The sequence below is a fragment of the Pyrgilauda ruficollis genome, unplaced genomic scaffold (genome assembly GCF_017590135.1).
Source record: "Pyrgilauda ruficollis isolate IOZ18807 unplaced genomic scaffold, ASM1759013v1 scaffold232, whole genome shotgun sequence".
Taxonomy (NCBI): domain Eukaryota; kingdom Metazoa; phylum Chordata; class Aves; order Passeriformes; family Passeridae; genus Pyrgilauda; species Pyrgilauda ruficollis.
In genome coordinates this window covers 91,959-115,375 of record NW_024522762.1, presented here as the reverse complement: position 1 = coordinate 115,375, position 23,417 = coordinate 91,959, and the positions used below count along the sequence as shown (strand labels likewise).

The 23,417-nt window shown below is 38.7% G+C and overlaps 1 protein-coding gene across 3 annotated transcripts in view; it reads left to right on the top strand.

Moving 5' to 3' along the window:
* RANBP3 (RAN binding protein 3) overlaps nt 1-23,417 on the top strand; it is a 53,352-nt gene that overhangs the window by 12,949 nt on the left and 16,986 nt on the right. Inside the window, exons 2-9 of one of the 3 annotated variants that reach the window (XM_041469400.1) lie at nt 2,287-2,342; nt 10,774-10,977; nt 16,356-16,392; nt 16,481-16,567; nt 19,071-19,142; nt 20,311-20,376; nt 21,884-21,976; nt 23,090-23,193. In XM_041469400.1, the coding sequence (XP_041325334.1) occupies nt 2,287-2,342; nt 10,774-10,977; nt 16,356-16,392; nt 16,481-16,567; nt 19,071-19,142; nt 20,311-20,376; nt 21,884-21,976; nt 23,090-23,193 (719 nt within the window). The remainder of the gene's footprint in view (nt 1-2,286; nt 2,343-10,773; nt 10,978-16,355; nt 16,393-16,480; nt 16,568-19,070; nt 19,143-20,310; nt 20,377-21,883; nt 21,977-23,089; nt 23,194-23,417) is intronic. The other 2 variants (XM_041469402.1, XM_041469401.1) reach the window with 2 other exon arrangements.

Here is a 23,417-nt window from a genome sequence, read left to right as displayed (position 1 = left end):
GAAATTAAGGAGCTCTCAGGCAAAGATATGGGAGCAGGAATAACAGTTCTTTATTAGGAAACAACACTGACAGAGTCAGGATACGACCTGAAACCCTGTGGGTCAGGGTGTTGGTAGCAGTCCCATTAAATGGTGGCTGCAGTCCTCCTGTGACAGGTGTGGTTCTGTTGAAGCAGTGATCCTGTAGAAGGGTGTAGTTTTCCTTTGAAGATCCAGTGGTGGTGTAGATGAGTCTGGTCTTCCTCTGGGAACCCAGTGGAAAAGGCTGACCATGGTCTTCCAAATCTCTCCAGGTAGGAATGCTTGGCTCTTCCCTCTGGGCCGCACACCTCACAATGGGATGATGTAGTTTTTATCAGTCATGCAGTGAGACTCAGTGGCCCATTAAGAGAGGATATCTCCCTGGAGCGAGGATTAGTTGTGGAAAAGATAAAGAAAACTGCCCAATTAACAGAAGATAACTGTTCCACTTCTAACAGATAGGTTGGAAATGGGGGTGTGTATTCTATTCCTAAGACAAGTATAACACATGGTATTAAGAAATAATTGTCACTTTGAAGTCGAAGTTTAAAAGCTTGACCATTGCCTCAGTGAAGACTCCCACAGGCAGGTTATACTGAGGCCCAGGGAATGAAAATGGATCACTGGCTTGTTTCAAAAGACTCTGGGTTTTGAGACAGGTATTACATATAAGGGTCTGTATTGTTTTCACTTCTGAAATGGATTGTCTGCACATTGCTCTTATTAATAAGCATTTTTAAGATTCAGTAGTATTTGATGGATAGATGAACTTAAAAAATAGAGGGAAAAAGAGATCAGGCAAAATGATGTCATAAGTAGCTTGATTTCTTGATTAATTTCACCTTTTGTAGAACAAATTATGCCAGTCTTGCTAAATCAGTCTTGCAGTGGTTTTTGGTTTTGCTGGGTTATCCCTTTGAGTTAGATCCATAGAAAAAAATAGAAAAAGGCTCTTCTACCCTCACAATTAAATTCACAGTTCTGGTAATAATTTTCATAATTTTGTGTAAGTCAACTAAAGTTTCACTTTTTCAGCCAAACGGATCTAATATAGCAGTTCCCAAATTGACAGTTTCATCCCTTTTTCATTATATGGTGATCCAAGTACTTTACTTGTCCTACAAGATTTTGGGATATTGTTCTTTTTTTTGGTGCAAGGGACTGCTTGATAGCTTTATATTTCCTTTTTCTTTTATGCTAGCCTTTCAAACTCTGAAAGGTTTTTTTAATTTTCTTAGATGTCTAGACTTGTTTGTAAGACTGGATAATTGCAAAGGTGGAACTTTTTTATTTAATTTCTTTGCAAATTTCTAGTTCTCCATAAATCCCTTTTCCAGTCTGAAAGACAGACTGAAATACTGTACTCATCTTTATATACAAACATACAGGAGGGCTGCTGACTGCATAGTGTGTGTGCAGCTTCTCTTCAAATATAACTCACAGACAAGATGCACCAGTTTGTTGGACTCTCAGGAATTCTCACCTCTGCTTTATCACACACACTCCCCCATGTATGTATATTTTTATTATTCAGGACTCTGAAGTAGTTGTGAAATCTCAAAGGACAATGGAAATACACGCTCATTCTATACATTAGTTCTACTCTTGTAGACTAGGTGCTGATGTGCTTATTTAGAAAATGGCATCCTGCTAATATTTGATTCAGAGCTTTAAGATGAAAGCATATGTGTTTTTAAATTATGCAGAAAAGACTGGTTCCTCTGTAGTAAGTAATATATCTGGTTTGAATTTTAGACCTGCAAATATTGATTTAGGATCTTTCTAAAGTTTTCAGTGATAATGAAATACAGGTGTAATCAAATGTCAGTATTAGGGGACCTTTAAGAAAGGGGTATGTGGGGGTGTACAACAAATTCCCTTTTCATTAATGCTTGTTAATGGGGAAGGAAAAGAATCTGTTCAGCTACTGAACTGCTGCAGCAAAGGGTCTTTTCCTTCTGATGTACTGAAGTATGGTGCAAGTACTAGCTTCTAAGTGATATGGAGGGGAAACACAAATAGCTGTTAGACATTAGTTGTGTTGTTTGCCTTAAAACACTCCTTTTTGCTTTTGAAGATCAAGTCCTTATAAACATCTATTACCAGGAACTGGTAGAAACAATATGTGTAACTGAGATTTAACTGGCTTAGGGATTCATTGGTGCTAAAAGCATCATAGAACATAATTTTCATATAGTCACATATTTTCATAATAGTCAATATGAATGTGGTTGGAAAAAACTCCAATGATTTCTCTTTTTACAGAAAAACCTGCCATTGCCCCACCTGTCTTTGTATTTCAGAAGGATAAAGCACAGAAGGTAAGGAGATACTGATACTTTTTTTTGGTTTTGTTCTTAGCCCTGACTCCTCCTTTCCATGGTGATCAGTCTTTTGTATTGTGAAGCTGAGGGTGGCCAATAGAGTATTAACATCATTAATGGGTATAGGGCAAGCAGGTACTGAAGGGCTAAAAGTGGGAAGATGTATGGTGGTTTCACAATACAGGTAGCTTTTCAGACAGAAGATGGATCAATGTGGAAGAAAAAGTATGGTGAAGGTGTATCTTGAACATGTGTCAGAGGAGTGCTGACACACTCAGCATGACAAAGCTACAAAATGTTTTTCTGATAATAGGGTTAAGATAATGCAAAGAAAACTGGTCCAGATTATTGCTTTTCATCTCAGTGTACTTAAATGTCTCTGATATCTTTGGTTTGTATGCTGTGAAGTGTCTGGTTACCTTGGGAAATGGTAATTCTGTTCCCTCATCTCAATATGGTATTTAATTTTGTCTGGTTAATAGTAAAGGCTAGTAAGATTTATGTGGGGAAAAAGATCAAGGTTACTCTTGTTTCCGTTGAAGATGGTGGGAGCCAAGAGAAGTATGTGATACAGTTTCTGTTGGATCACTGGATGGGTTTGTTGTCTGTGAAGTCAGAAATGTTTAAATTGAAATACCTAGTCATTTTTCAGTTGATAGCTTTTCTTTAGTTTAGAACAAGTACCAGACTCAAACTTTCTCACAGGTTCAGTAGGCATATTCCTCAGCAGAAGCTTGAAATAGTTTCTCAGCTTGGAAAGGATTTGTCTGATGTTCTCCTAATATTAGCTAATCAAATTAAATCTGCTAGAGAGTAAGTACTTTCAAGACATTCTTTTAATTACATTTTTTACACTGACTGTTTACATATACTGTGGAATGAAGGGAGTGGTAGTGTTGGCACTACCAATTTTGATAATGTTTCCTTTTAGGAAACAGCTCCCAGTCACCCACTGTTGCTTAGACTGAAGTCCCTTATGAGTTGCATCATGGTGAGTGTTCTCTGCAGGTGTCCTTTACTCTAGTGGTGATTATAGCAGTGTGCAATCCAGGCAGAGTAACATGGTCCTGTGTGCTTTTTGCTTGGCCTGGTCCTTACATGCCAAGATAGCAGTTCTTGTACTGTCAAGTTCCTTCATGATGCACCTTTGCTGCTGCACCCCTTCAGCGGCCTCCGTATTGCATGCTGTCAGCATTAAGCTGTGCAAACTCCTGCATTGGGCTGTGACACAGTTCTGTTGCACTCTGATAGGTCTCAGTAAAATATTTGTAAAAATATATTAATTAAAGGGATGGCATGTTTTGGGGCTCGCAGAGATGATCTAGGGAGGGACATCTGTGATTTTAATCTACCCAGCTGCCTCTGAGGATGCTGAGGTGGTGCTGAGCAGATAGCTGTATTCAGGACTGCCTCAGCACAGGCTGAAGGTCTGGCTTTGTTGGGTAGAGAGTCTGTGGGTTCCTGAGCATCTTGAAGGCACAGGAGTTAGAGATAAGTTATACATTTATTTAAATGCCAGGTGGTGGTGGTGCTGTCACTGGGGCTAGCCACTGTAGCTTTGAGCATGGAATAAGTCTGGTTTGGGTGGGGAATAGGGCCTGTTCCTTGAAACAGATCAGAGAGAGTCTGGTGGTAGCATCTGTCAGTTAGTTGCCAATTTTCAGAGTAGTAACAAACATAAATGCCTGTGCTAAACTGTGTGTTGTGTGGAGATGTAGGATTTTTAAAGAGGAAGGGGGAATGGTTAATAATTATACTAGCTTTTATTGTGGTGTATTTGACACTGCAGAGAAGAACTTACAGAAGCATCAGTGCTGTGCTTCTTGCAGTTTGATTGAATTAAGAGCTTGTTGCTTGTGCCAGTAGTTGTTTTTTATAGTATAGGTACAGTAGTATTATAGTCAGAACATGATGCTGTGACCCCAAGGTAACAGCATATATACTATGCTGTATATATCAGAACCTAGCATTCAGGCAGTTTTAATCAGCTTAATTAAGGAAAAGTGCATCAGGTTACATACTGGTTGAGATCTTTCACTGTATTTTCAGAAAGACTTAATAGCTAAGTGTTCCCAAGAAGGGTAAACTCTGTTACTGTTTCTCTGTTACTCTCTCTGTTACTCTGCACCTGTAAAAGGTGCTTGGTTAAGTGCATTGCCTACCACAAAAGACTATTCTCCTTGAAGTTATCATGGAAATCCTGTAAACAGAGGAGTTTTTCCTTGAGCACCATTTTGAAGAAGACGCAAAAGTAACTTCAAAATAGTTGTCAAACAACACACTACTTGAATATGTAATTTCTTAATGTAAATTATAATTTTAATTTAGCAAAACGTCTGTCTAAATGTCTAAAAATGTCACGTCACTTTTTTCTGTAAGCAGAAGTGTTAGTGAAGGCTTTTTTGTGCTGACACAGCAGTCTGACAATAAGCTGAGGGGAAGAAAAAGCACTGCATTGTGTATTCAGCTAACTGTCTGTGGTGGTTGTTTATATGTTTGTCTACTATTTTTGCACATGAACTTGGATGTCCTGAACAGAATTATTTCATTGCAGTGTCTACAGATCCTCTCAGTATTACATCCGGATTGATAAAATTCAGTGGTCTTACTGATTTTTCTGGAACTAACAGTAGTGTCTACTCTTAAGTTAAACAGTGTTCTTTTTCTAGAAATCCTGGTATAAGTTTGTGCTTGGAAGGTGTCTGACATTTGGGTCATACCAATGCCATGGAACACTTGAGGCTTGGAGCAGATTGGCTGGAAAGCTGCCTGGTGGAGAAGGACCTGGTGGTGGTCCTGGTCAATAGTGGCTGAACGTGAGCCCAGGTGTGCCTGGGCGGCCAAGAAGGCCAATGGCACCTGGCCTGTACCAGCCACACTGTGGCCTGCAGGACCAGGGCAGTGACTGAGCACTGCCGAGGCATTTCAAATCCTGGGTTCAGTTTTAGGCCCCTCATGACAAGAAAGTCACTGAAGGGCTGGAGCATGTCCAGAGAAGGGAACAGAGCCGGGGAAGGGTCTGGAGCACAAGGCTGATAAGGAATAGCTGTGGGGCTCGGCCTGGAGAAAGGGAGGCTTACAGGAGACCTTCTTGCTCTCTACAACTCCCTGACAGGAGGGTGGAGCCAGGTGGGGGTCGAGCTCCGCTAGCAGGGAACAAGGGACAGGATGAGAGGAAATGACCTCGAGTTGCACTGGGGTGTTTTAGGCTGGATATTGGGAATTTCTTCACTGTTCAGCCCTGTCACAGCTGCCCATCCCTGCAGGGAATTAAAAGCTGTGTGGATGTGGCACTTGGGGTTGTGGGCTACTGGTAGGCTTGGTAGTGCTGAGGGAATGGCTCGACTCTGATCTTGGAGAAGTTTTACAACCTGAACAATTCTATGGTTTTACGATCTTTTTCTCCACTAGAAATTGGGAAATATTCAGGATGTTCTAGGACAAAATTCATACTAGTCTGGAAACAAATTTTTTAACTACATCTTCCAGCTAAGGATGTATACACTTGAATAAAACATCAGACCTTGCAATTTGACACATTTATTTAGAGGGGACAAAAAATGCATAGTGTTCATAATGCTGCCCCTTAATGTTACTTTACATAAGGAGGTTTGAATTTTCTTTTGCAGTTAAAGATGCTTCAGCACATCCAGAGAAGGGCAGTGAGGCCGGTGAGGGGCTTGGAGCACAAGCCTTATGAGGAACGACTGAGGGAGCTGGGGTTGTTTAGCCTGGAGAAAAGGAGACTCAGAGGTGACCTTATCACTCTCTACAACTTCCTGAAAGGTGGTTGTAGTCAGGTGGGGGTTGGTCTCTTTCTCCAGGCAGCAACTGGCAGAACCAGAAGACACAGTCTCAAGCTGCACCAAGGGAAATTTATGTTAGATATTAGGAAAAAGTTTTTTACAGAAAGAGTGATAAAATTGTGGAATGGTCTGCCTGTGGAGGTGGTGGAGTTGCCATCTCTGGACGTGTTTAAAAAAAGACTGGATATGACACTCGATGCCATGGTTTAGTTGAGGTGTTAGGGCATGGGCTGGACTCGATGATCTTGAAGGTCTCTTTGCAACCTAGTGATTCTGTAAATTCTGTGAAAAGATAGGATTAGTCTGTCCTGGTTTTCGATTTAGATGTCAATTAATGGTGGATGTCAAGTTTGTAGTTACGAAATATGAATGAGTCTGTATTTTCACGATTTTTGTGTCTCCTTAACTATTTGAGAACTATTTTTACAAAGTGTGAAATATAATCTTGCAAATATCTGAATAGTAGCACTGCTATTCGTGTTTCTGACAAGCAGAGTTCCTAGGGCTGACACCAGTTGGAAAATTGCATCAGCTTAAGGCTCAAACTGCTGAGATCTGAAAGCAATACAAAGTCTGAACCTCACTATGTTAGGCATGGATATTTCTGTTACTCAAATAACTTCCTTATGAGGTAAGCTGTGCTTTTCATAGCACTTTCTGAATTCAATATTTAAATTGGTGGATACAACTTATATCTGTGTTCAATATTAGACACTTTGGTGTTTCTGCTCTGAAATTGATTTTAGCTTCTGCCATAAAACCATTTCATGACAAGTTTCTGGCCATAGGTTACTTGAAGTAATTTTCTGAAGTTAGCTTTTAACATGCATTTCTGAGGTGAAAGTATTCTGTCATTTTTGGATTGACACATTTTTAAGCAAGTATATTAGCTCAAACAAATTTAATCAGTAGTAGAGTAAAGAAACACTGTCCAAAAATGTTTTTAAAGTAGTGTCATTTGTTCTGCTAGTATGAACTGTTGGTAAACTGGACATTACTGATTGTCATCACATAGGATCATTATGACCTCCCTAGTCACAAGTATAGGAAAAGGTAGATTCTCCACTTGGATTTAAAAAATATTTGCACTTGAAAACACCATTGTTTATTATGTTGCTTGCATCTTGTCCTCCTCCCTCCATCAGCCTGTGTTGGGATATTGGTAGAATATAGAAAACAGCGCTTCTTTTCTAGTTTGCTGTATAACTAGTTCTGATCAGTGTACTGCTTTCCATATGTGAATTTATAATGGTGGCCTTTTAAGATTAGCTCTGAAAGAAGGTAAGTTATGTGATAGTTGGGTCATGTTCCATACCAGAGTGGTACAAAGAGTTTAACAGGTAACTGGGGGTCCTAAATGCAAAGCTTCTGGAGTCAATAAGGGGTTATGTTGTTAAATTGTTCTAGCTGTCATCATGCTCCTAACTATGGAGTTTAAAACTAGGTATAGCATTGTAAAAACGATGTAGGTGATTGGAAGATGGCATTGCCAGGTAGCCTGGAGAGCAAAACATGAGTTAATTTTTTTTTTTTAATAGTTGAAGTCCTGCTTTGATGCAGTGTTGTTTGGAAATACTTGGGTTTTGGTGGTTTGGGGAGGTGGATGACTATAAAAGATTCTTCATGCTGTGGCCATGACTTACAGGTTTAGGATAGTGGCAGAGAGATAACTGTGAATGAAGTAATTTGTGTACGGAGAGGCAGAGCATTCCCTTTCCCAGTCTGTTTCAGCATTGTTAGCATGGATACCCAGTGGAACTGAATTGTAAGTCCATAGTATACTTAAGGAGTTAAAATTTTTGCCTGAGAGGTCATAATTGTGAATATATTGCTGTACTTAAAAGAACAGTCATGAAGTTATTTGGAGAGACAGTTGTGCAGAAAAAGCTTGGAGGAATCTAGAGAGGCTCATAAAGACTGTTAGGCATACAGGCAAGAGTTGTCCTTGGCTCTAAGCAGGTAAAAAATGTGAAAATATATGCTGAGAGTAGTCTTTTTAGGCCATTGGATAGAGGTGCTAGAGTGAGGAAAATGAGGAAGGGTGTTGCAAATAACTCAACTTAGAACTGGGAGGAAAAGCTGGTCCAAGAGTGCTTGTTCCAGTCGTTATTGAAAAGTATTATTTCTTTGCCTGTATTTGGTGACTGTAGCATCATGTGAGTCTTAGCTTTTAATTATTCCTTCATGTCTCTCCTTATTTTCTGCAATACAGAGGAAGCCAAATCTCCTAATAGATGTATTTAGTCTGGGTGTGTTATTTTTAGTTTTAAACAAATATGTTTGATCTGACTGAGCAAGGTGAATTTGTGTAGATGGCTTCCTAATATTATTCAACTCTCCCTTGATCTTTGCCGTAGTATTTAGGAGGCAGGAACAGGATTCTGTCAAGTTCTCCCTAGAACTGTATTTTATAAGGAATGTTTTCTCTAGAGAGAGGAGGAGCAAGGAGGGACACATTTCTCAAACAAAATATTCCAGCAAAATGGAAGAGAGTGAAGTGTTCACCCCCTCCGAAGAACTTCCAGAGAGAGCTTAGATCAGAATTCATGAAGCTAAGAGACTAGGAAACACTTTCAATAGTATGTATGACTGAGGATTAAAATTACTTTTAAGAGTTTGCAGTTTCCTTTGGATATGCTTTTTTGAGAGCAAAGAAAGCAGCTGTACAAACATCTGCCTAGAGCAGTTCTGGTTTGATAAATGAATCCTTGAGTCCTTTGTTGGTCTTGTCTTCCATGACATAACCATATACTATTCACAAAATTCTGAAACTTACAGTAGTTTTTGATTAATATACTTTTTCTAATGTAATTTGATTTTTTAAAAATGTATTTATGTATTGGCCATGAAATTCTTGTCTTGGATTCAGATTTTTCTTCATAGAAGTGGTGATTTGCAATAGCTGTTTTTGTTTGTTTCTTTTGTGGGTCTTGAAGCAGATATTCCAATCTTGCTTAGGATAGAAGTCAGATTTATACTTATTTCCACTTTTTAAAATGCTTGACTGCAAATATTTCAAGTATTACGGAGTTATTAAGATATTTACTTAGCCTTCCTTAGGATATTCTAAACGGTGGTGATATCAATTACTTGCAAAATATTTTGTCATTTCCAATTTTAAGTGCTTAGCACAAGTGTGCATTGCATGTTCTTGCCTCTTCTTCATTACGAGCAGTTTTCTAAACTGTACCGAGAAGTCTGTAAATTTCTGCTAAGGCTCTTTTTTTAACATATATTGTAAGTGCTATGGCCAGTTCCAGGTAGCCTTTTCCTGCTGTTCTCCCCAGACAAAAAGGTAAGGAGAGGTGACTAGACTGCTAGATTTTATTAAATGTTTGGTGAAAAAATGTTTCTTTAACTCTTCTCATTCTGTGGGGTTTTAAGTTAGTGTTTGGGTCTGTTATTAACAACTAAATATTAAAATGTTACATAGCTTTGACAGTACAAAAACCCAGCACCCTGAACTTTTACCTGGTATCCATAGTAATATCCCCATAAATACATTTTTACTATTTTGAGCCTTAATTATAGTAATTTCTTCTATAATAAAATTTCATGTATCGCTGGCTTTTATTACCATGACAGGGCAAGTGTTACTTGAAGAACTTGGCTCTTGAGTGCTGCTGTTTATTTTTCAGGCTTTTGCTTACTTTCTTGCGCAGACCTGGGCAATGATGAGCATTTTTAGTCACTTCGTTCTACCAAGTGTTTTCTGGGGGCAAGCTGAGGTTGTGTCCTTTTGAGTGCCATCTTTTCCTTACTGCTTAATTCTTTAGATACTTCACCATAAGATGCGGGGAAGCTCAGCCCACAGATTATAAGTGCACATCCTTGGCCTGCATGTAATCAGTGGACTAGTGGACACAATTTGTTTGTGCTCAAAGCCTTTTTATAACTTTTTCGTTCTTCAGATGTGTACAGAATATGATAACGCTAACTTTTCTTGTACAGGCAGGGATGTGCAGCATTAAATGATGTGAAGGAATGAAAAGTCTGTGGCAGAAGTTCAGTAAATACTAATCCCATTAGGGTGCACTAGTTACACAGTCACCTCCCTCCTTGAAATAGATTGAAAGTTGCTAATTTATGAAAAAAACATTGGTGTTGCTTTTCAGATAATTCACCATCATGTAAATATGAAAGGATCATGTGTCTTGTGAATGTTAAAATAGTTAGTTTCTGTGAGAATTTCATAACCAGCCTCACCTCCCTCAAAAGTCGGCTGAAGAGGCAGTGAAGGACACTTATTTACAGTAATTGTCTATTTTTATATCTGAATCTGAAGGTAAAAAGTATCAACTGTCCTTGAGAGAGGGCAGGGGTTAAACCCCAACAAGCCTGTAGCTGGCAAAATCCTCTTTGCTGGGGACACAGGTGGTTTTGGTAACTTTCAGAAGAATGCATTTGCTCCAACTAAGGCTTTTCTCAAGGATGGGAACTAATTCTGTCAGCACATTCTGTTACAGAGTTTCTATGTATTTTAATTGGTGTCTCAGGAACAAGCAGCTCCTTCTGCCCTGCTGTGAAAACAGTGAAAATTAAACAAATGGATCCTCTCACTAGGACGACCAATCTCATGTTGCAGCCTTGCATTGAAGGGACGTTGTCTTTTCTGCTCACAGTCCCCTGCAGAGCAAAAAGCTTTGTCGGATTCAGGCGAGGACCCCCAGGGAGAGGTTGAGCCCCCCTACCATGGTCTGGGTCACACAGAACCAGCTGGTGAGTGCGACTCTGAGCACCCTGCTCCTGCTGTGGCCTCAGTCAGTGCTACCCTGAGTCCTTCTTCTGAAGCCCAGCTTGCTCCTATTCAACAAGAACTGGCAGGGGTAAGTGTCAATCTACCAAGTACTTCTGCTGCTGAGGGGATTAGAGAAAAAAGTCCCTTCCATTAGGTGGAATCTGTTACTGTTCACTGTAGGTAGTGCAAATCGCAGTCTGTCTGGTTCTTTGATCTCAAGTATTAGTCTTCTCTAAACCCTCGTTCCAATTAGAAGAAATGAAATTTGTGAGTCTCCCTAGTAGCGCAACTGTAGAAGACACCTCAAGTATTTTAAAATTTAAAGTGTAAGCTGTGTGTTTGCTAAGGGCAAGAGCACTTCTAAATAAATGAGAAAGTGGGTCTATATTTGATGGATTTGCTTCAAGCAGTTAGAGGAGAACTCTTTGTTCCCTCTATGGGCCATAATGCTGCAGCTTGACAAAGTGAGCAGGTAATACTGCTTCCACTGGATATGTCATGCCAACCCGTAAGGCATTTAACAGATTAAAAGCACGAAGCATCATAGCAGAGTTTTGGATTTGGGTGTTTGGAGTGGGTAGGAAATCAGTATCTTGTGGAAAAACTGTCAGTGCTCATAATTTGATTTTTCTTCTGGTGATGTGGCAAAATCTTTTCTGAAAGATTGGGTGACTAAATGACTCTTACCATACAGTCTTTCAGAGCAACTTTAAGTGTTCCTAATCTTTCTGGTTGGTGAACCATGTTTTCTTGGTGCAGATGGGTGTCACTATTCATTCTGGCATCACACCCTAAGCATGTGCTCAAGCTTTGTTAAAGCTGCTTCACCCAATACCTGGACCTTTTTTTTGCACTGGTTGGTTTGGGTTTTTTTTTTTTGTCCAAGAATTGGCCATTTCAAGTAAACCCAGTACTGAATGGATTGTCATGATAAGGTGCTAATAGCTGTAGGTTAAGCGCCTCTCAGTGTTCAGATTGTTGCTTGATTAACTGTTGCAGAACTCATATAGTTTCTTTTCTGAAGGTTAAAATTTTTAAGAGTTAATATTTTAAAATATAGCTGGTAAACATGTGCTGAAAATCATGCTCTGAAAAGCCAGTGTCCATAAAGGAGACAGAGGAGTCCTGCAACTTTATTTGAATAAAAAAGGAGAGGGTCCACTGGGTCACAAGTCCCCACCAGGTTTTCTTTCTTGAGGTTCTGGAGGGTGCAGCCTTCTCTTTTTATCCCAACCCATGTTGCCCTCTTCCTTTCTCCATTGTGTGAACTACTAGGAAGGTAGAGCCTTCCCGAACTGCCTATCGCATATTCCCCCTTCAAAGTGTCATTTTACCCCAAAGTTCATAAGCTCAGGCTTGTACTGAGTCCCTCACTTGTCTGTTTCAGGAGCTGGGCTGTCTGGACTCCATAACAAATCTGCTTCTTGAAGTTAGGGCAGAGTAAGACCAATTTCAAAGACGTTAACACCTATACCCTCACCCATGGAATTCTTTGTAAAGATATTATCACATGTCTTTCCTATCAAACATAATCACAGACTTTCATCTCAGTTTTCTGTCATTTGAAATTGCAGCGATACTAGAACAAGTCCAAGAGAATGGTGTTAACCAGACTTTCAGGAACGCAGAATCTTCATCTTGTTCTTAGAGAGCAGAAAATCTTACCCCAGTTAACTGTGTTCTGAAAGACATTTAAAACCCACAAATGCTGTTTGGGATCATATGCAGAAATTAATGGCTGTACAGAACATCTGCTTCAGCATTCTTGATTCTATTCAGTTAAATGTACTGAATTGTATGGTGCCCAGTTACGGGCATGTAATTGGCATGCACTGGCGAGTACTCTTCAGATTATCCCAGTGTTTTGCAGTAAAACCATCCCTTACCTTGAAATCTAGAGAAGGCTGATGCATCTTAAGAGTGCTTGTACTGGTTCATTGGAGCGTCAGTTTTCATGCAGTCTTCCCAGGGCCTGGGAAGACGGATGAGTTAAGACAGAAGAAGAGACATTGCTTATTTCTTGTTTGCTTGTTTGTACACACATTCGCAGATATTTCTGGTATGGCATGAATTTAGTGTGGCCATAGGTACAGCCCCTTGCAGAGCTGATGGTTGTGTCTTAACTCTTTGCTAACCCACACCAACCTCCCGCAGCACATGGCCATCCCAGCAAGACTGCTGATTAAGAGGTTCTGGAACAGCTTTTAAGAAAATCATGGCACTTCAATAATGCCTGTGTATGTACAGAGTGTCTGGACTGAAAACTTGCATTACTGTGCTCTGAAGTCCTTTTTATATGACTTTTTGTATCTTAAAATGCATTTTCAAAGATAAGCACTAGAAGTGTACTCTTAGAGCTTTCCCTGAATTGCGTTGACCTTTTCTGCTTTACCCGAATTCTCCGTTTCTGCTCACTAGTGTAAATAAGCAAAACCTGACAATTTAGTTTAAGTTTTGAAGTTCTTCTCTTAGCTTGATGTAACAATTGTGTGATGAATTAATGTTTGTATTTAGTTAACTATTGTGACTTATGCTTTTTAGAAGCAGTTGGTAGCCTTTAAGAAGCTCATTTCCTTAACTAGAAATGTGTCTTAATTGTAGGAGCCTCTATAAATAGAGGCATATATGTAACCTTTCTCTAGCTGGATTTCTGAAAGCCAGGAACAGAGGGAATAAGTGAAAAGTGGCTTCTGCTCTTAAATGAGAAAATTCTAGGTTGGATTTTGCTGTTACCAGTTTGTGCCTCATCAGCATCAAGTCCAAAGAACTGAATGGAAATAAATTTAATTACCTTTGTTGTTTCTTACAGGATGAGCTGGTCCTTGCTTTTGTTTCCATTTTGTGGGGTACTTATGTAAAGCAGGTGTTGCTATACAGTACAGACTGAGTAGGTTGAGAAGTGTAAAATGGAGAGGCTGGACTGCTGTTCATTGTCACTAAATGTAATTTGCTGCTTTTCCAGTCTGTCAGGTTTGTCATGCATATATACCCCTGCTTTTTGTCTAGTGCACCCAGCTTCCTCTGAAGCAGCACTGGTATGCAATTCTGGCTGCAGAATTATCTGTGGCTTCATAGAAAAGTGAAGCTTCATAAAAAAAGTGAAGCTTATGCTAATACAATAGGTCTGTGTATCCCCACGGAATCTACCTGGCATCTATTTGTCCACAGGTACACAGCTTTAATGTCCCAAAACTTGGGCTAGGAAGCATGGAAGTAACTTGGAGCAGATTCTCTGTTCTGCTTTGCCCTCAGTAGAGCACAGAGTTGGTTTTGGATAGTGATGCCTGTTACCTGCTAAACACAGTGATGGTACGTTAGTTGTGCTTGTCAGTTACAAAATTACCATGGTAAGATGATTTGAGGCTTCTGCCTCAAATCATATAGGTTTGACTTTTGGATGTGTTACTTGAGCATTGAGAATTAAGCATATGTTAAGTTTTTGACATTCAGGTGGAAATAATTTGTTTATTTTTAAGGATTTTTTGCATATAGAGGTCTGCAGTTCCACTCATGCAATTTTTTTACCAAGTGTTTTTGCTTTCAGGATTTTTGATAAAAGTGGAAACAAATTGCTTTTATATATGGCAACACTTTGTGTGCAAAATGGAATAATTTTGAGTTCAGATGCTGGTTGCTGAAATACATGATATCATGGATTTCCATTTTAGCCTCATCTTTTGGAAAAGTATTGTGTGTTGGTAAGGTCAGTGACTAATAAGACCACCCTCTGGTAGTACCATGGACTACTTCACTAATGATGTGGAAAGAGCCATGGATCATCAAGTGCAGTCTTAACATGACTAGGCTGATAGGTATGTGTGAATGCAGGGAGTTGCATTCCAGAACTGTCAGTAGCTTCTTATTCCTGATGCTAAAGTTTTCAAAAGTACTCAACTAGGGTACTAGTGAGGTAGCTGCTTTTTTTCTATGAACATAAAACAAAACAGAAAAGGCCTTAAAGGTAATTAAATAGGCAAAGTACAATGTAAATGTTTTTTACTAGCATTTAGTGGAGTACTGATAGCACAGTATTATCTGGGTTCTAAATGTATGTAATGCTAAATAGAAAGTTTTTTACTTTCTGGTATTCTTACACCCAAGGTATGCCTCAGATGTCAGTCCTGTGCAGTCTTGTGCAGGCTTTCTGTGTGTCTGCCTGCTCTCAGTGCCCAAATGGGCTGAATCATGGTGGAGGAGGAGTTTTGGGGCATCAGTGGGCTCTACCCATGAGCTGCCATTCTTCCATTTATCAGCCAATCTCTGAAGTAAGACTGTGAAGGGGGGGTGTCCATCTGCATGCGTGTCCTGGGGCAGGAGTGGGATGCAAGGGTGCCACTGTGCTAGGTAGATGGTCCAGTATGTCAGAGCTGTCTGAAAGGATGGTGTAGCCAAGGTGGGGGTTGGTCTGTTCCTCCAGGTAACAAGTTACAGGACAAGAGGATTGTAGTTGAACATTTAGATTGGATATTAGGAAAAGCATGTTCCACAAAAGGTTTCTGCAGCCATGGAACAGGCTGCCCATGGCAGTGGTGGAACCATCTTCCCTGCAGGGATTTGTGAGATGTGTGGATGTGGCGCTTGCAGACATGTTTTAGCATTGGGCATGGCACTTCTGATGGATCACTTAGACTTGATGATCTTAAAGGTTCTTGCTTACCTAAGCAATTCAATTATTCTAAGATGTTTTGCGGTAAGATGAAGATGCTGATGCAGCTGCGATCACCTTCCACAGTGAAAGGAATCTGCCATGGGGTTATTTTTTGGAGGAGCAAAGGAGATTATATTAGTTGAGGAACTGGCACAGAGATAGGAGGAAGGAGCCATAGAAATTCTCAGAAAATACATAAAACCTTTGTTCAAAGACATTTTTAATATCTATTATCATAGATATTGGTAGCCTGTGGTAGCTTCTTTTTTTGTTTTGGTACTGTGGAAGATATTAGAGGACTATCCATGGCTAATTCCAATAAAAATAATGTCGTACTGGTTTATAGAGCATACTTTGAAAGACATTGCTCTTATGCTATAATTGTGTTGAAGGAACGAATGTCACTTAGTAATTAGCTAAAGTGCTTTGGAATGAACTCCCAAATAATGGGTATATTTATGTTGAGCTTGAAACCTCATATTTTAAAAATGAAACCAATTTTAAAAACTGTAATTTTCAAATTTTTAGTATATAGAAAATGTAACTGTAGTAATTGTTACACAGTCCCTAAAGATATTAGTGCTTGGGAATCTTCAGGAATCTTACTTGTACATGAAATATTGTAAATTAATTGCATTTGATAATATCTGTGTGAAGCTGTGCCCACATATAAGTCATGGAAGATTACTGCATTGAGTGTGTATCATTGACATTAAAGAAAAATTCTCTTAAGTGATGTTTAAAACATTTGGATCAAGCTGAAGAGACTGAAATGTTCAGTATGTGATCTTTCTTTGATCAGTGTAATCTGATTTCAGAGATCTGCAGATGGATCAAGTCCAGAAGATGGAGACGGTAAGAGATTTTATTGTAAAATTAAAAGCCGTGAGTGTGTGTCTTGCTGGGATGTTTTGCGTTTTCTCTAATATTTTTTTTTCTACAGAATCTGATCGAGAGGATGGAAGCTACTGTCCACCTGTAAAACGAGAGAGAACTTCATCTTTGACTCAGTTCCCTCCTTCTCAGTCAGGTAAATGTTGCTACAGTATTATATATGAGGGATGGTTTTCCTACCTAGACATTCTTTTTCCAGTTATGTAAGCAGTCTTATTACTGTCTGTTGTACTTTAGGTTAAGACCACAGCAGCCGTGTACTCATGTTAGCAAATTTGGTGAAGCCCAAAGGAGCTGATAGGTAGTTTTTAAAAATATTTTCTATCTGTAAGTTTATGTGTATTTGTAGTTTCACCTTTTACTCTTGTGCTGTTAAATTGCAGAATTAACCAGAAATCTTCTTGATTTGTTGTGATCAGGTCGCTTCTTTCCAAATTTATATAAGTGCTACCTGTTTCTTAGTTACTCTGCTGCCAGGGAAGTTGTTTCAAGTCTCAGCTCGTGCTTTAGTCCTCTTTTCTCTCCTCCCGTTACTTTTAAAATGGGGAGGATTCAGTGCATTTCTTAAACACCTGACATATGCAAGAAAGAATGACTGCAGCCTGTGTGTGTACACAGTCAGGGCAGTAAATTCACTGGGGTAAATTCATGCAGTTCACTTGCATGGGAATGGTCATGTTTGATATTTGTTCGCTCGCAGGAACAGTCTTGATTTGTGCCGTCTCTCCTCACGGATCATATGAAGGTTTTAGCTTTGGTCAGCGGTTATTTTAGTTAAGATATGTCAGTGTTTGAGGCAGATTTTGAGACTTGCTACTTTATTTCTACTGTCTTAAGTTAAAACAAGGAAGATGAAAAACCTTGAAAGAAAGAAGTAAAAAAAAATGTTCCTATCCTATGCAGCACATTCTGGAGATGTGACTAAAAGGTGAAAGCCTGGTTTTGATTTTAATTCGAAAAAACAAATGACTGTGAAATTCAAAATGTAGTTGCTGATACTTTATGGGCTTAGCATTTTAAATTCATTCACCACTGCTAATCAGGGGAAGAAGCTCTTGTCTTTCAGATCCCGGTTTTCTGGTGTGCAGCTCAGTGGGTCTCCAGATATCGTCCTATGAATTGGGTGATCAGTGTTACTGCAGTCTGTTTGCCAACCACTCTTAGTAAAGGAATGCACAAAAATAATGAATATGGGGTTTTGTAGATTTTCTGCTAGAATAACAGTATGTGTATACCCAGGTTCCCCATAATCTCTTAACACTTGCATTCCACAATGTCTTTGCCGTATAAGATTAGAATCTCTATGCTAACATCTGCTAAGAAGTGGAGGAAAGCAATTTACTCAGCTCTTCCTTGGTTAAATACTGGATATTCCAGGAGTACAGTATCCTTTCTAAAGCCTCTGCTTAGCTAATGAATTTTGAGAGGATGTGGTGATTTATTCCTTGACACCTTTCTTCTCTTCTGATGTGTGTTGTTCTCAAGACAACTTTGATTTGAATTGCAAGTTTCATGAAGGCCTCTTTGAATATTGTTGGTGTTATTCAATGGCTTTGGTTTCCAGAAAATCTTTTACTTTTCCACCTTCGCCTTTTTTTTTTGGTGGGGTTATGCTTCTCTCAAGAATAGGGAAATTATACTTACATGAAAACTGTGTCATGTTTAAGCTTAAGGCAGACAATAATAATAAAAAGAGAGAAGGTGGAATTAAAGGAAATAAGAAAAAAATTTTCAGACTTAATTATAAAAGGCAAATGCCACATTATTTAGTACAATGGTATTCAGAGATGAGCTTTGTTTCTCTTTTCAACATACTTGAACTTTTTCTACAGCCTCATAAAAATTAAAAGAGCCAGTAAATACTGTTAAGCTTTTCTTCATGCAAAATTATCTGTTGGAGAAATCTCTCTCCTTCTGACTGTCCTATTTTATAAACAGGATTGTGATTTTTGTATAACACCAAAAGTACTAGAACTGCTGCACAGGGTGTCAACCAAACTCCCTATTGTTTGCTTCTTTAGGACCCAGCAAAGGGTGGAAAAGAAGCACTGTCTTTTACCTGTTTTTTCAAACATTTTTTCCCTTTGGTTGACTATTATGCTGCTGAGGTGACACCTGACAGTACTCTGATGTGCTCTCCTCTGTTTCTGTAGGAGTTTTGTCTTTGTAGGGTAGTTCAAACCTAAGTTGCCTCTTGGTGAATCAACGCAGTCCATCGGAGCCCAGATGTTCACTCCTGTTCTGTAGCAGGCATTACACACCTTTCTGCTCTCTCTCTGCAGGGGCCTTTTGAAATGGTATTATACATTTTGCTGTGCTATTATATATACTAACACCACTTCTGATTCCTAATTCAGGTACAATTCAGATTGGGAATCCTGTATTTATACAGGATTCAGAAAAAAAGAAATTTGTTCTTTCTCTGTTTAAGGAGACACTGAGAGGATTTTATGGGCAACGGCTTGTTTGCTTTGCTACTTCGGCTGTAATGCTGTTTTAATTTAAAAGTAATAAAACCAAAATAAGACAAATTACTAGAAAAAACACTTCAGTTTGAGGTATGGGAACAGGTTTATAATAACGAACAACGTGCACAGCTTTACAGCTTCCCTTTTTTTTTTCTTTTTCCTTGACTGCAGTAACAAAGAACAATGTCTTTATGCCATCGAGCTTTTGTGAACCCTCTACGGGCAATTCTGACTCAGAACCAGGTGAGCTTCCTCATTTTTCTGCATTTTTCTTGAAAAAATGTTTCTGTTAATTTATCGTGATCTAAAGTACTCTGATACTTCAGAGGTAAGATCTGTGAGAACGGAAGTGATGATGGTTCTGATCTTAGAGCTGTTCTCTTGCTCACTTCATTGTTCAACTTCACCATTGCTGGAGGTAATTAAAATAATATCAAAGTTGTTTAATGCTTTGGGAGTGATGGTAGAATACTGCAGTATGACCCTTTCCTGCTAGCCTCACAATAAAACCTTTGGGAAAGTCTCATATACCTACTTCAGAAAAATGTTCTTATATATTGGAAAGCAAAACAACCGTAAGGTATGGTCATGATTGTGTTCAGCTGTGACCTGTGAACCTGTGTTGACAGAACTGCTGATTTTGTTAGTCTCCATCGTTCTGGTTTGGTTGTGTTGGTATCACTGTAGTGCACATCAATATCATATGCTTATAACCAAGCACAGTGAGACTGTAAGATGCTGAGTTGTCTTATTCTGAGTACAGATATTAAGCCCCTTAAAGGAAAAGAACTATAATTATTCTTTGTCAGTTTTAAGAGATTCAATTTTTAAGAACTGTAGATTTATAAATTTTTTTTTGAGATTTTGGTCTTTAATTTAAAAACCATAACTGTAGTGAGTGTGAGCAAAGGAGTTGATCCTCATACTACAAAAGCATGAGTAAAAACTTATTATTACAATAAACTAACATTAAGCAATTAAGCTTAACTTAGTTTATGATCATTAGCAGTTAGATACTTGTTAGCAGCTGTCACGTTCAGTCATAACTTTGATTGCTCTTTCTTTAGTTTTATTCTCACTTAAAACCTTTATTATCTATATTAAGTCCTTCACAGAAGGAGCCCCATTTCTCTGGTGAACACAGTGTTTTTCTTGTTTCTTCTGAAAAAAATGTTGAACTTCTTGCTTGTGATACCATGTGTTTGTCTGATATGTATATTTGCTGTGATGATTACTGGAAATTCAGGTTTCTTTCAGAAGAGAATTTATTCTGTGGAAAGCTCCTAATAGCTTTGTATATTTATAGAACTTGTGGGTTGTTACAGTGGGGAAAACCTGAGCAATTTCATTACTGAATGGCTATTCTAATATGTTACAGCTTTGTCCTTGTAATTTTGTATTTCACTTCCAGAGGAAAAGAGCAGTGGATTCCGGCTGAAGCCACCAATACTTATCCATGGTCAGGCACCTAGTGCAGGTGAGTTCACTGTTTACTGCGACAGTACAAAGAAACCAGCTCAAGCATTTTATTTAGTTAGTAGTTTCATCAGTCAGCTATAGAAGGTGGTAAATAGAAGGTAGCAATACCCATGTGTCTGCAGAAAAAAATCTTGTCTTCTCTGGGGTGGTTGTGCCCATATTCACTGTGTAATGCGTATGGATGCATTCTTGTTTTGCATTGGATCAGCTGTGCGTGTCTGAAGTGCATCTCCCAGCTGTTGCTGCTTAGCAAGCTTCTGTTTGTGCTTGGAGTTATCCTACAGAGAGTGAATTTGATTCCTTTGGTAGCAAACCATAAGAAAAAGGGTGTTCAGTGAGTGCCTTGAGTAAGTTCCAGCCATTGCTGAGTGTTTAGTCTGTGACCAGGCCAGGGCAGCTGTAAGTGTCAAGAGAGTGCCCACTTCTGCTCTCCCTGGCTTTTGGTGGCAGTTGTAAGTGGCAGGTCCTTGATCATGCCTGTTCTGCTCTACAGGTTGGCTATGACCAAGTTTCCTGTTTACTGATGTAGACACAGCCACTATCAGAAAGATATTAGTATTACAGCTCCTTAGGAATTTGAGGGGGAAAAAAACAAACCCAAAACTATATAGTTAATGAAAGCTATTATTGCATAACTATATGGAAACTTTATTTCACTTGAAGGAAGAGTGGTGAATTTAAGAAAGGAACAAGCTGTTTTGAGCTTATGGGTGTTTGAACTTTGGATAGCTTTATAATCTGATGTCATGCCCTTTTAATATGCGTGACCTGAAATGGAACTAATTGCTATGAGTGAGTTCTGTTTAGTATTTTATTGGATCAAGAGTTCATCTTGACCTTTTCAGTGAAGAAAACTGAATTTTCTGGGCTTGCCATAACCTAGAGTTGATGTTACAGTGTTTGGGGTTTTTTTATTAGGTTGTTTAAAGTCAATTAGCTTTTTGAATCATAGCAGAATTAGAGTTGTAGTGCTGTGCATCTTACTATAACAACCAAAGAGGCCAGGTTAATTCAAAAATCCAAAAGGTTGTTAAATGACACAACATAACTATTATAGTACCAATATGTTTGAGTGCATGGATAAAATATTTTACTACTATCTGGAAATTACTTTTCCAGAAAAGTAAAAAAAGGAGAAAAGATGATTTGTAATATGTATTGAATAAAATATCAGTGCATAAATAGGATTACTGGTGTACTGTTCATTTCTCTTACATATTGGCTTTTATTTCTCTTATTTCTGGATCACTTTCTTTCTGTGCTTTCCTGTATAAGGTAGACAGTATACTTTAAAGTGTCTTTTTAGGCTAGGAAATAGTCTTCCCTATTTGGGACTAGCTCTCTTTTGAGGCTGAGTAGGAAGGGATGGAAAATAAGTGAGTGGAAGCTTTTCCATTCTAGTGTCTGTTGTTTAATTGTGTGTTCTGTTGAAAGCAGTTAGAGAAGATTAGATGAAGCTGCATTTTCAAACTTTAAAACTTCTTGAAAAAACATTGCACTTGTAGGTCTCCCTAGCCAGAAACCAAAGGAACAGCAGCGAAGTGTGCTCCGTCCAGCAGTACTACAGGCACCGCAGCCAAAAGCTTTCTCACAGATGGGTAAATAATGCTTTTGCTTTCTAAATACAGTGGAGAGAGAACAAAAACATTGAATTTGTTTAGTGTGGTGGTTTGCTTTTACTCAACACCCACCTTGGTTTTTCTAGTTTTCTCCTTTCAGAAAAGAAACATCTTAAATAGTAAGTGTATCTATATTATATGAAAGATAATATAGTGAAACCTTCAGATCTTGTGTAGGGTGACTGTCTGATATTGCCAGGCCTCTAACTTTGGTGTGATCCATACTTGAGTTTTGAAATAAAAAAGGCTTTTAAGAGTGTGGTATAGTAATCAATCTCAAATGACAGCATTGACCGTGGTGTAATAAGCTATTACTGGTAATTGATCAACAGTAAAGTATCTAAATCAGTGAGAGGTGCCTCTGGGCTTGGGGACCATTTTGCAGTTGGGGCTTTGAATACAAATTTAATTTTGAACATAGAATTTTAATTTTTAAGTTTGGTCATTCATATAATGTTTATTGTATTATGGAATTATGGAATTTGATGTAGCTGATGGAAATAGACAGGATAAAAATGTGGAAGTTAATGCAAAAAACTGTTTAAAGTCCCTGTCTCCTAAACTCCATGTTTCCCCAGCACATTTGTTATATGGAGGTTTAGTTGAACAGCAACAGGAGTAACTTCAGTTAATGCAGAATCTGGCATAGAACCAAATATTTCTAGCTTGATTTCTTGACACGCCTCCTGACACAGATTGGACTCTACAGAGGACTTAGTATTGGGGTAAAATTTTCAGTGAGAGTTCAGTATGTGAGCAGGTAGATCAATCTGAAGACAAACCCTGCTGGATATGAACAGTATTAGATTGGACGAGGATGGTTGCTTGAAGTTGTACATATTGAAGTCCTTACAACATTCATATAGATTAATTTGCTGACTTGGTTTTCTGCATTTGGAATTTTGATTCTGCTAAGAATTGCTGAATTGTGGTCCTCATGTCTCTTGCAAAATACTATGGGAAATTTTTAGTTTACATTGCAACATTTAATGGACTTAAACAAGAAAACTGCATGCAATTTGCATAAGAAAACTTTTATGACAATCTAAATATCTAGCAAGTTCGCATATTGTTTTTGTTTCTGTGTTGCAGTTCTCAGCAGTGGCACCAATGGTGTAAATATCCCTCCAGATTCTGCAGCCACATCAGAATCACCAAGTGATGCAACATTGAAAAGTTCAGACTCTGAAGACAAGGTAAGTTGGAGAAGAAGACTCAAGGTGACAGACGTAAATATGTTAGGAAATAAAGCTGGAAAGACAGACAGGGATGGGTTCCGCTATGCTTAAAGAAGCTGTATGAATGCAGAGGCTTTGTTTTTGGAAGGCACTGAATTGGTCAAGGCTTTCTAGATTAAGATCAGAGGGGAAGCCAACAAGAGGGAGATGAAAGTGAACCTTCACCAGACTTGGACTGATAA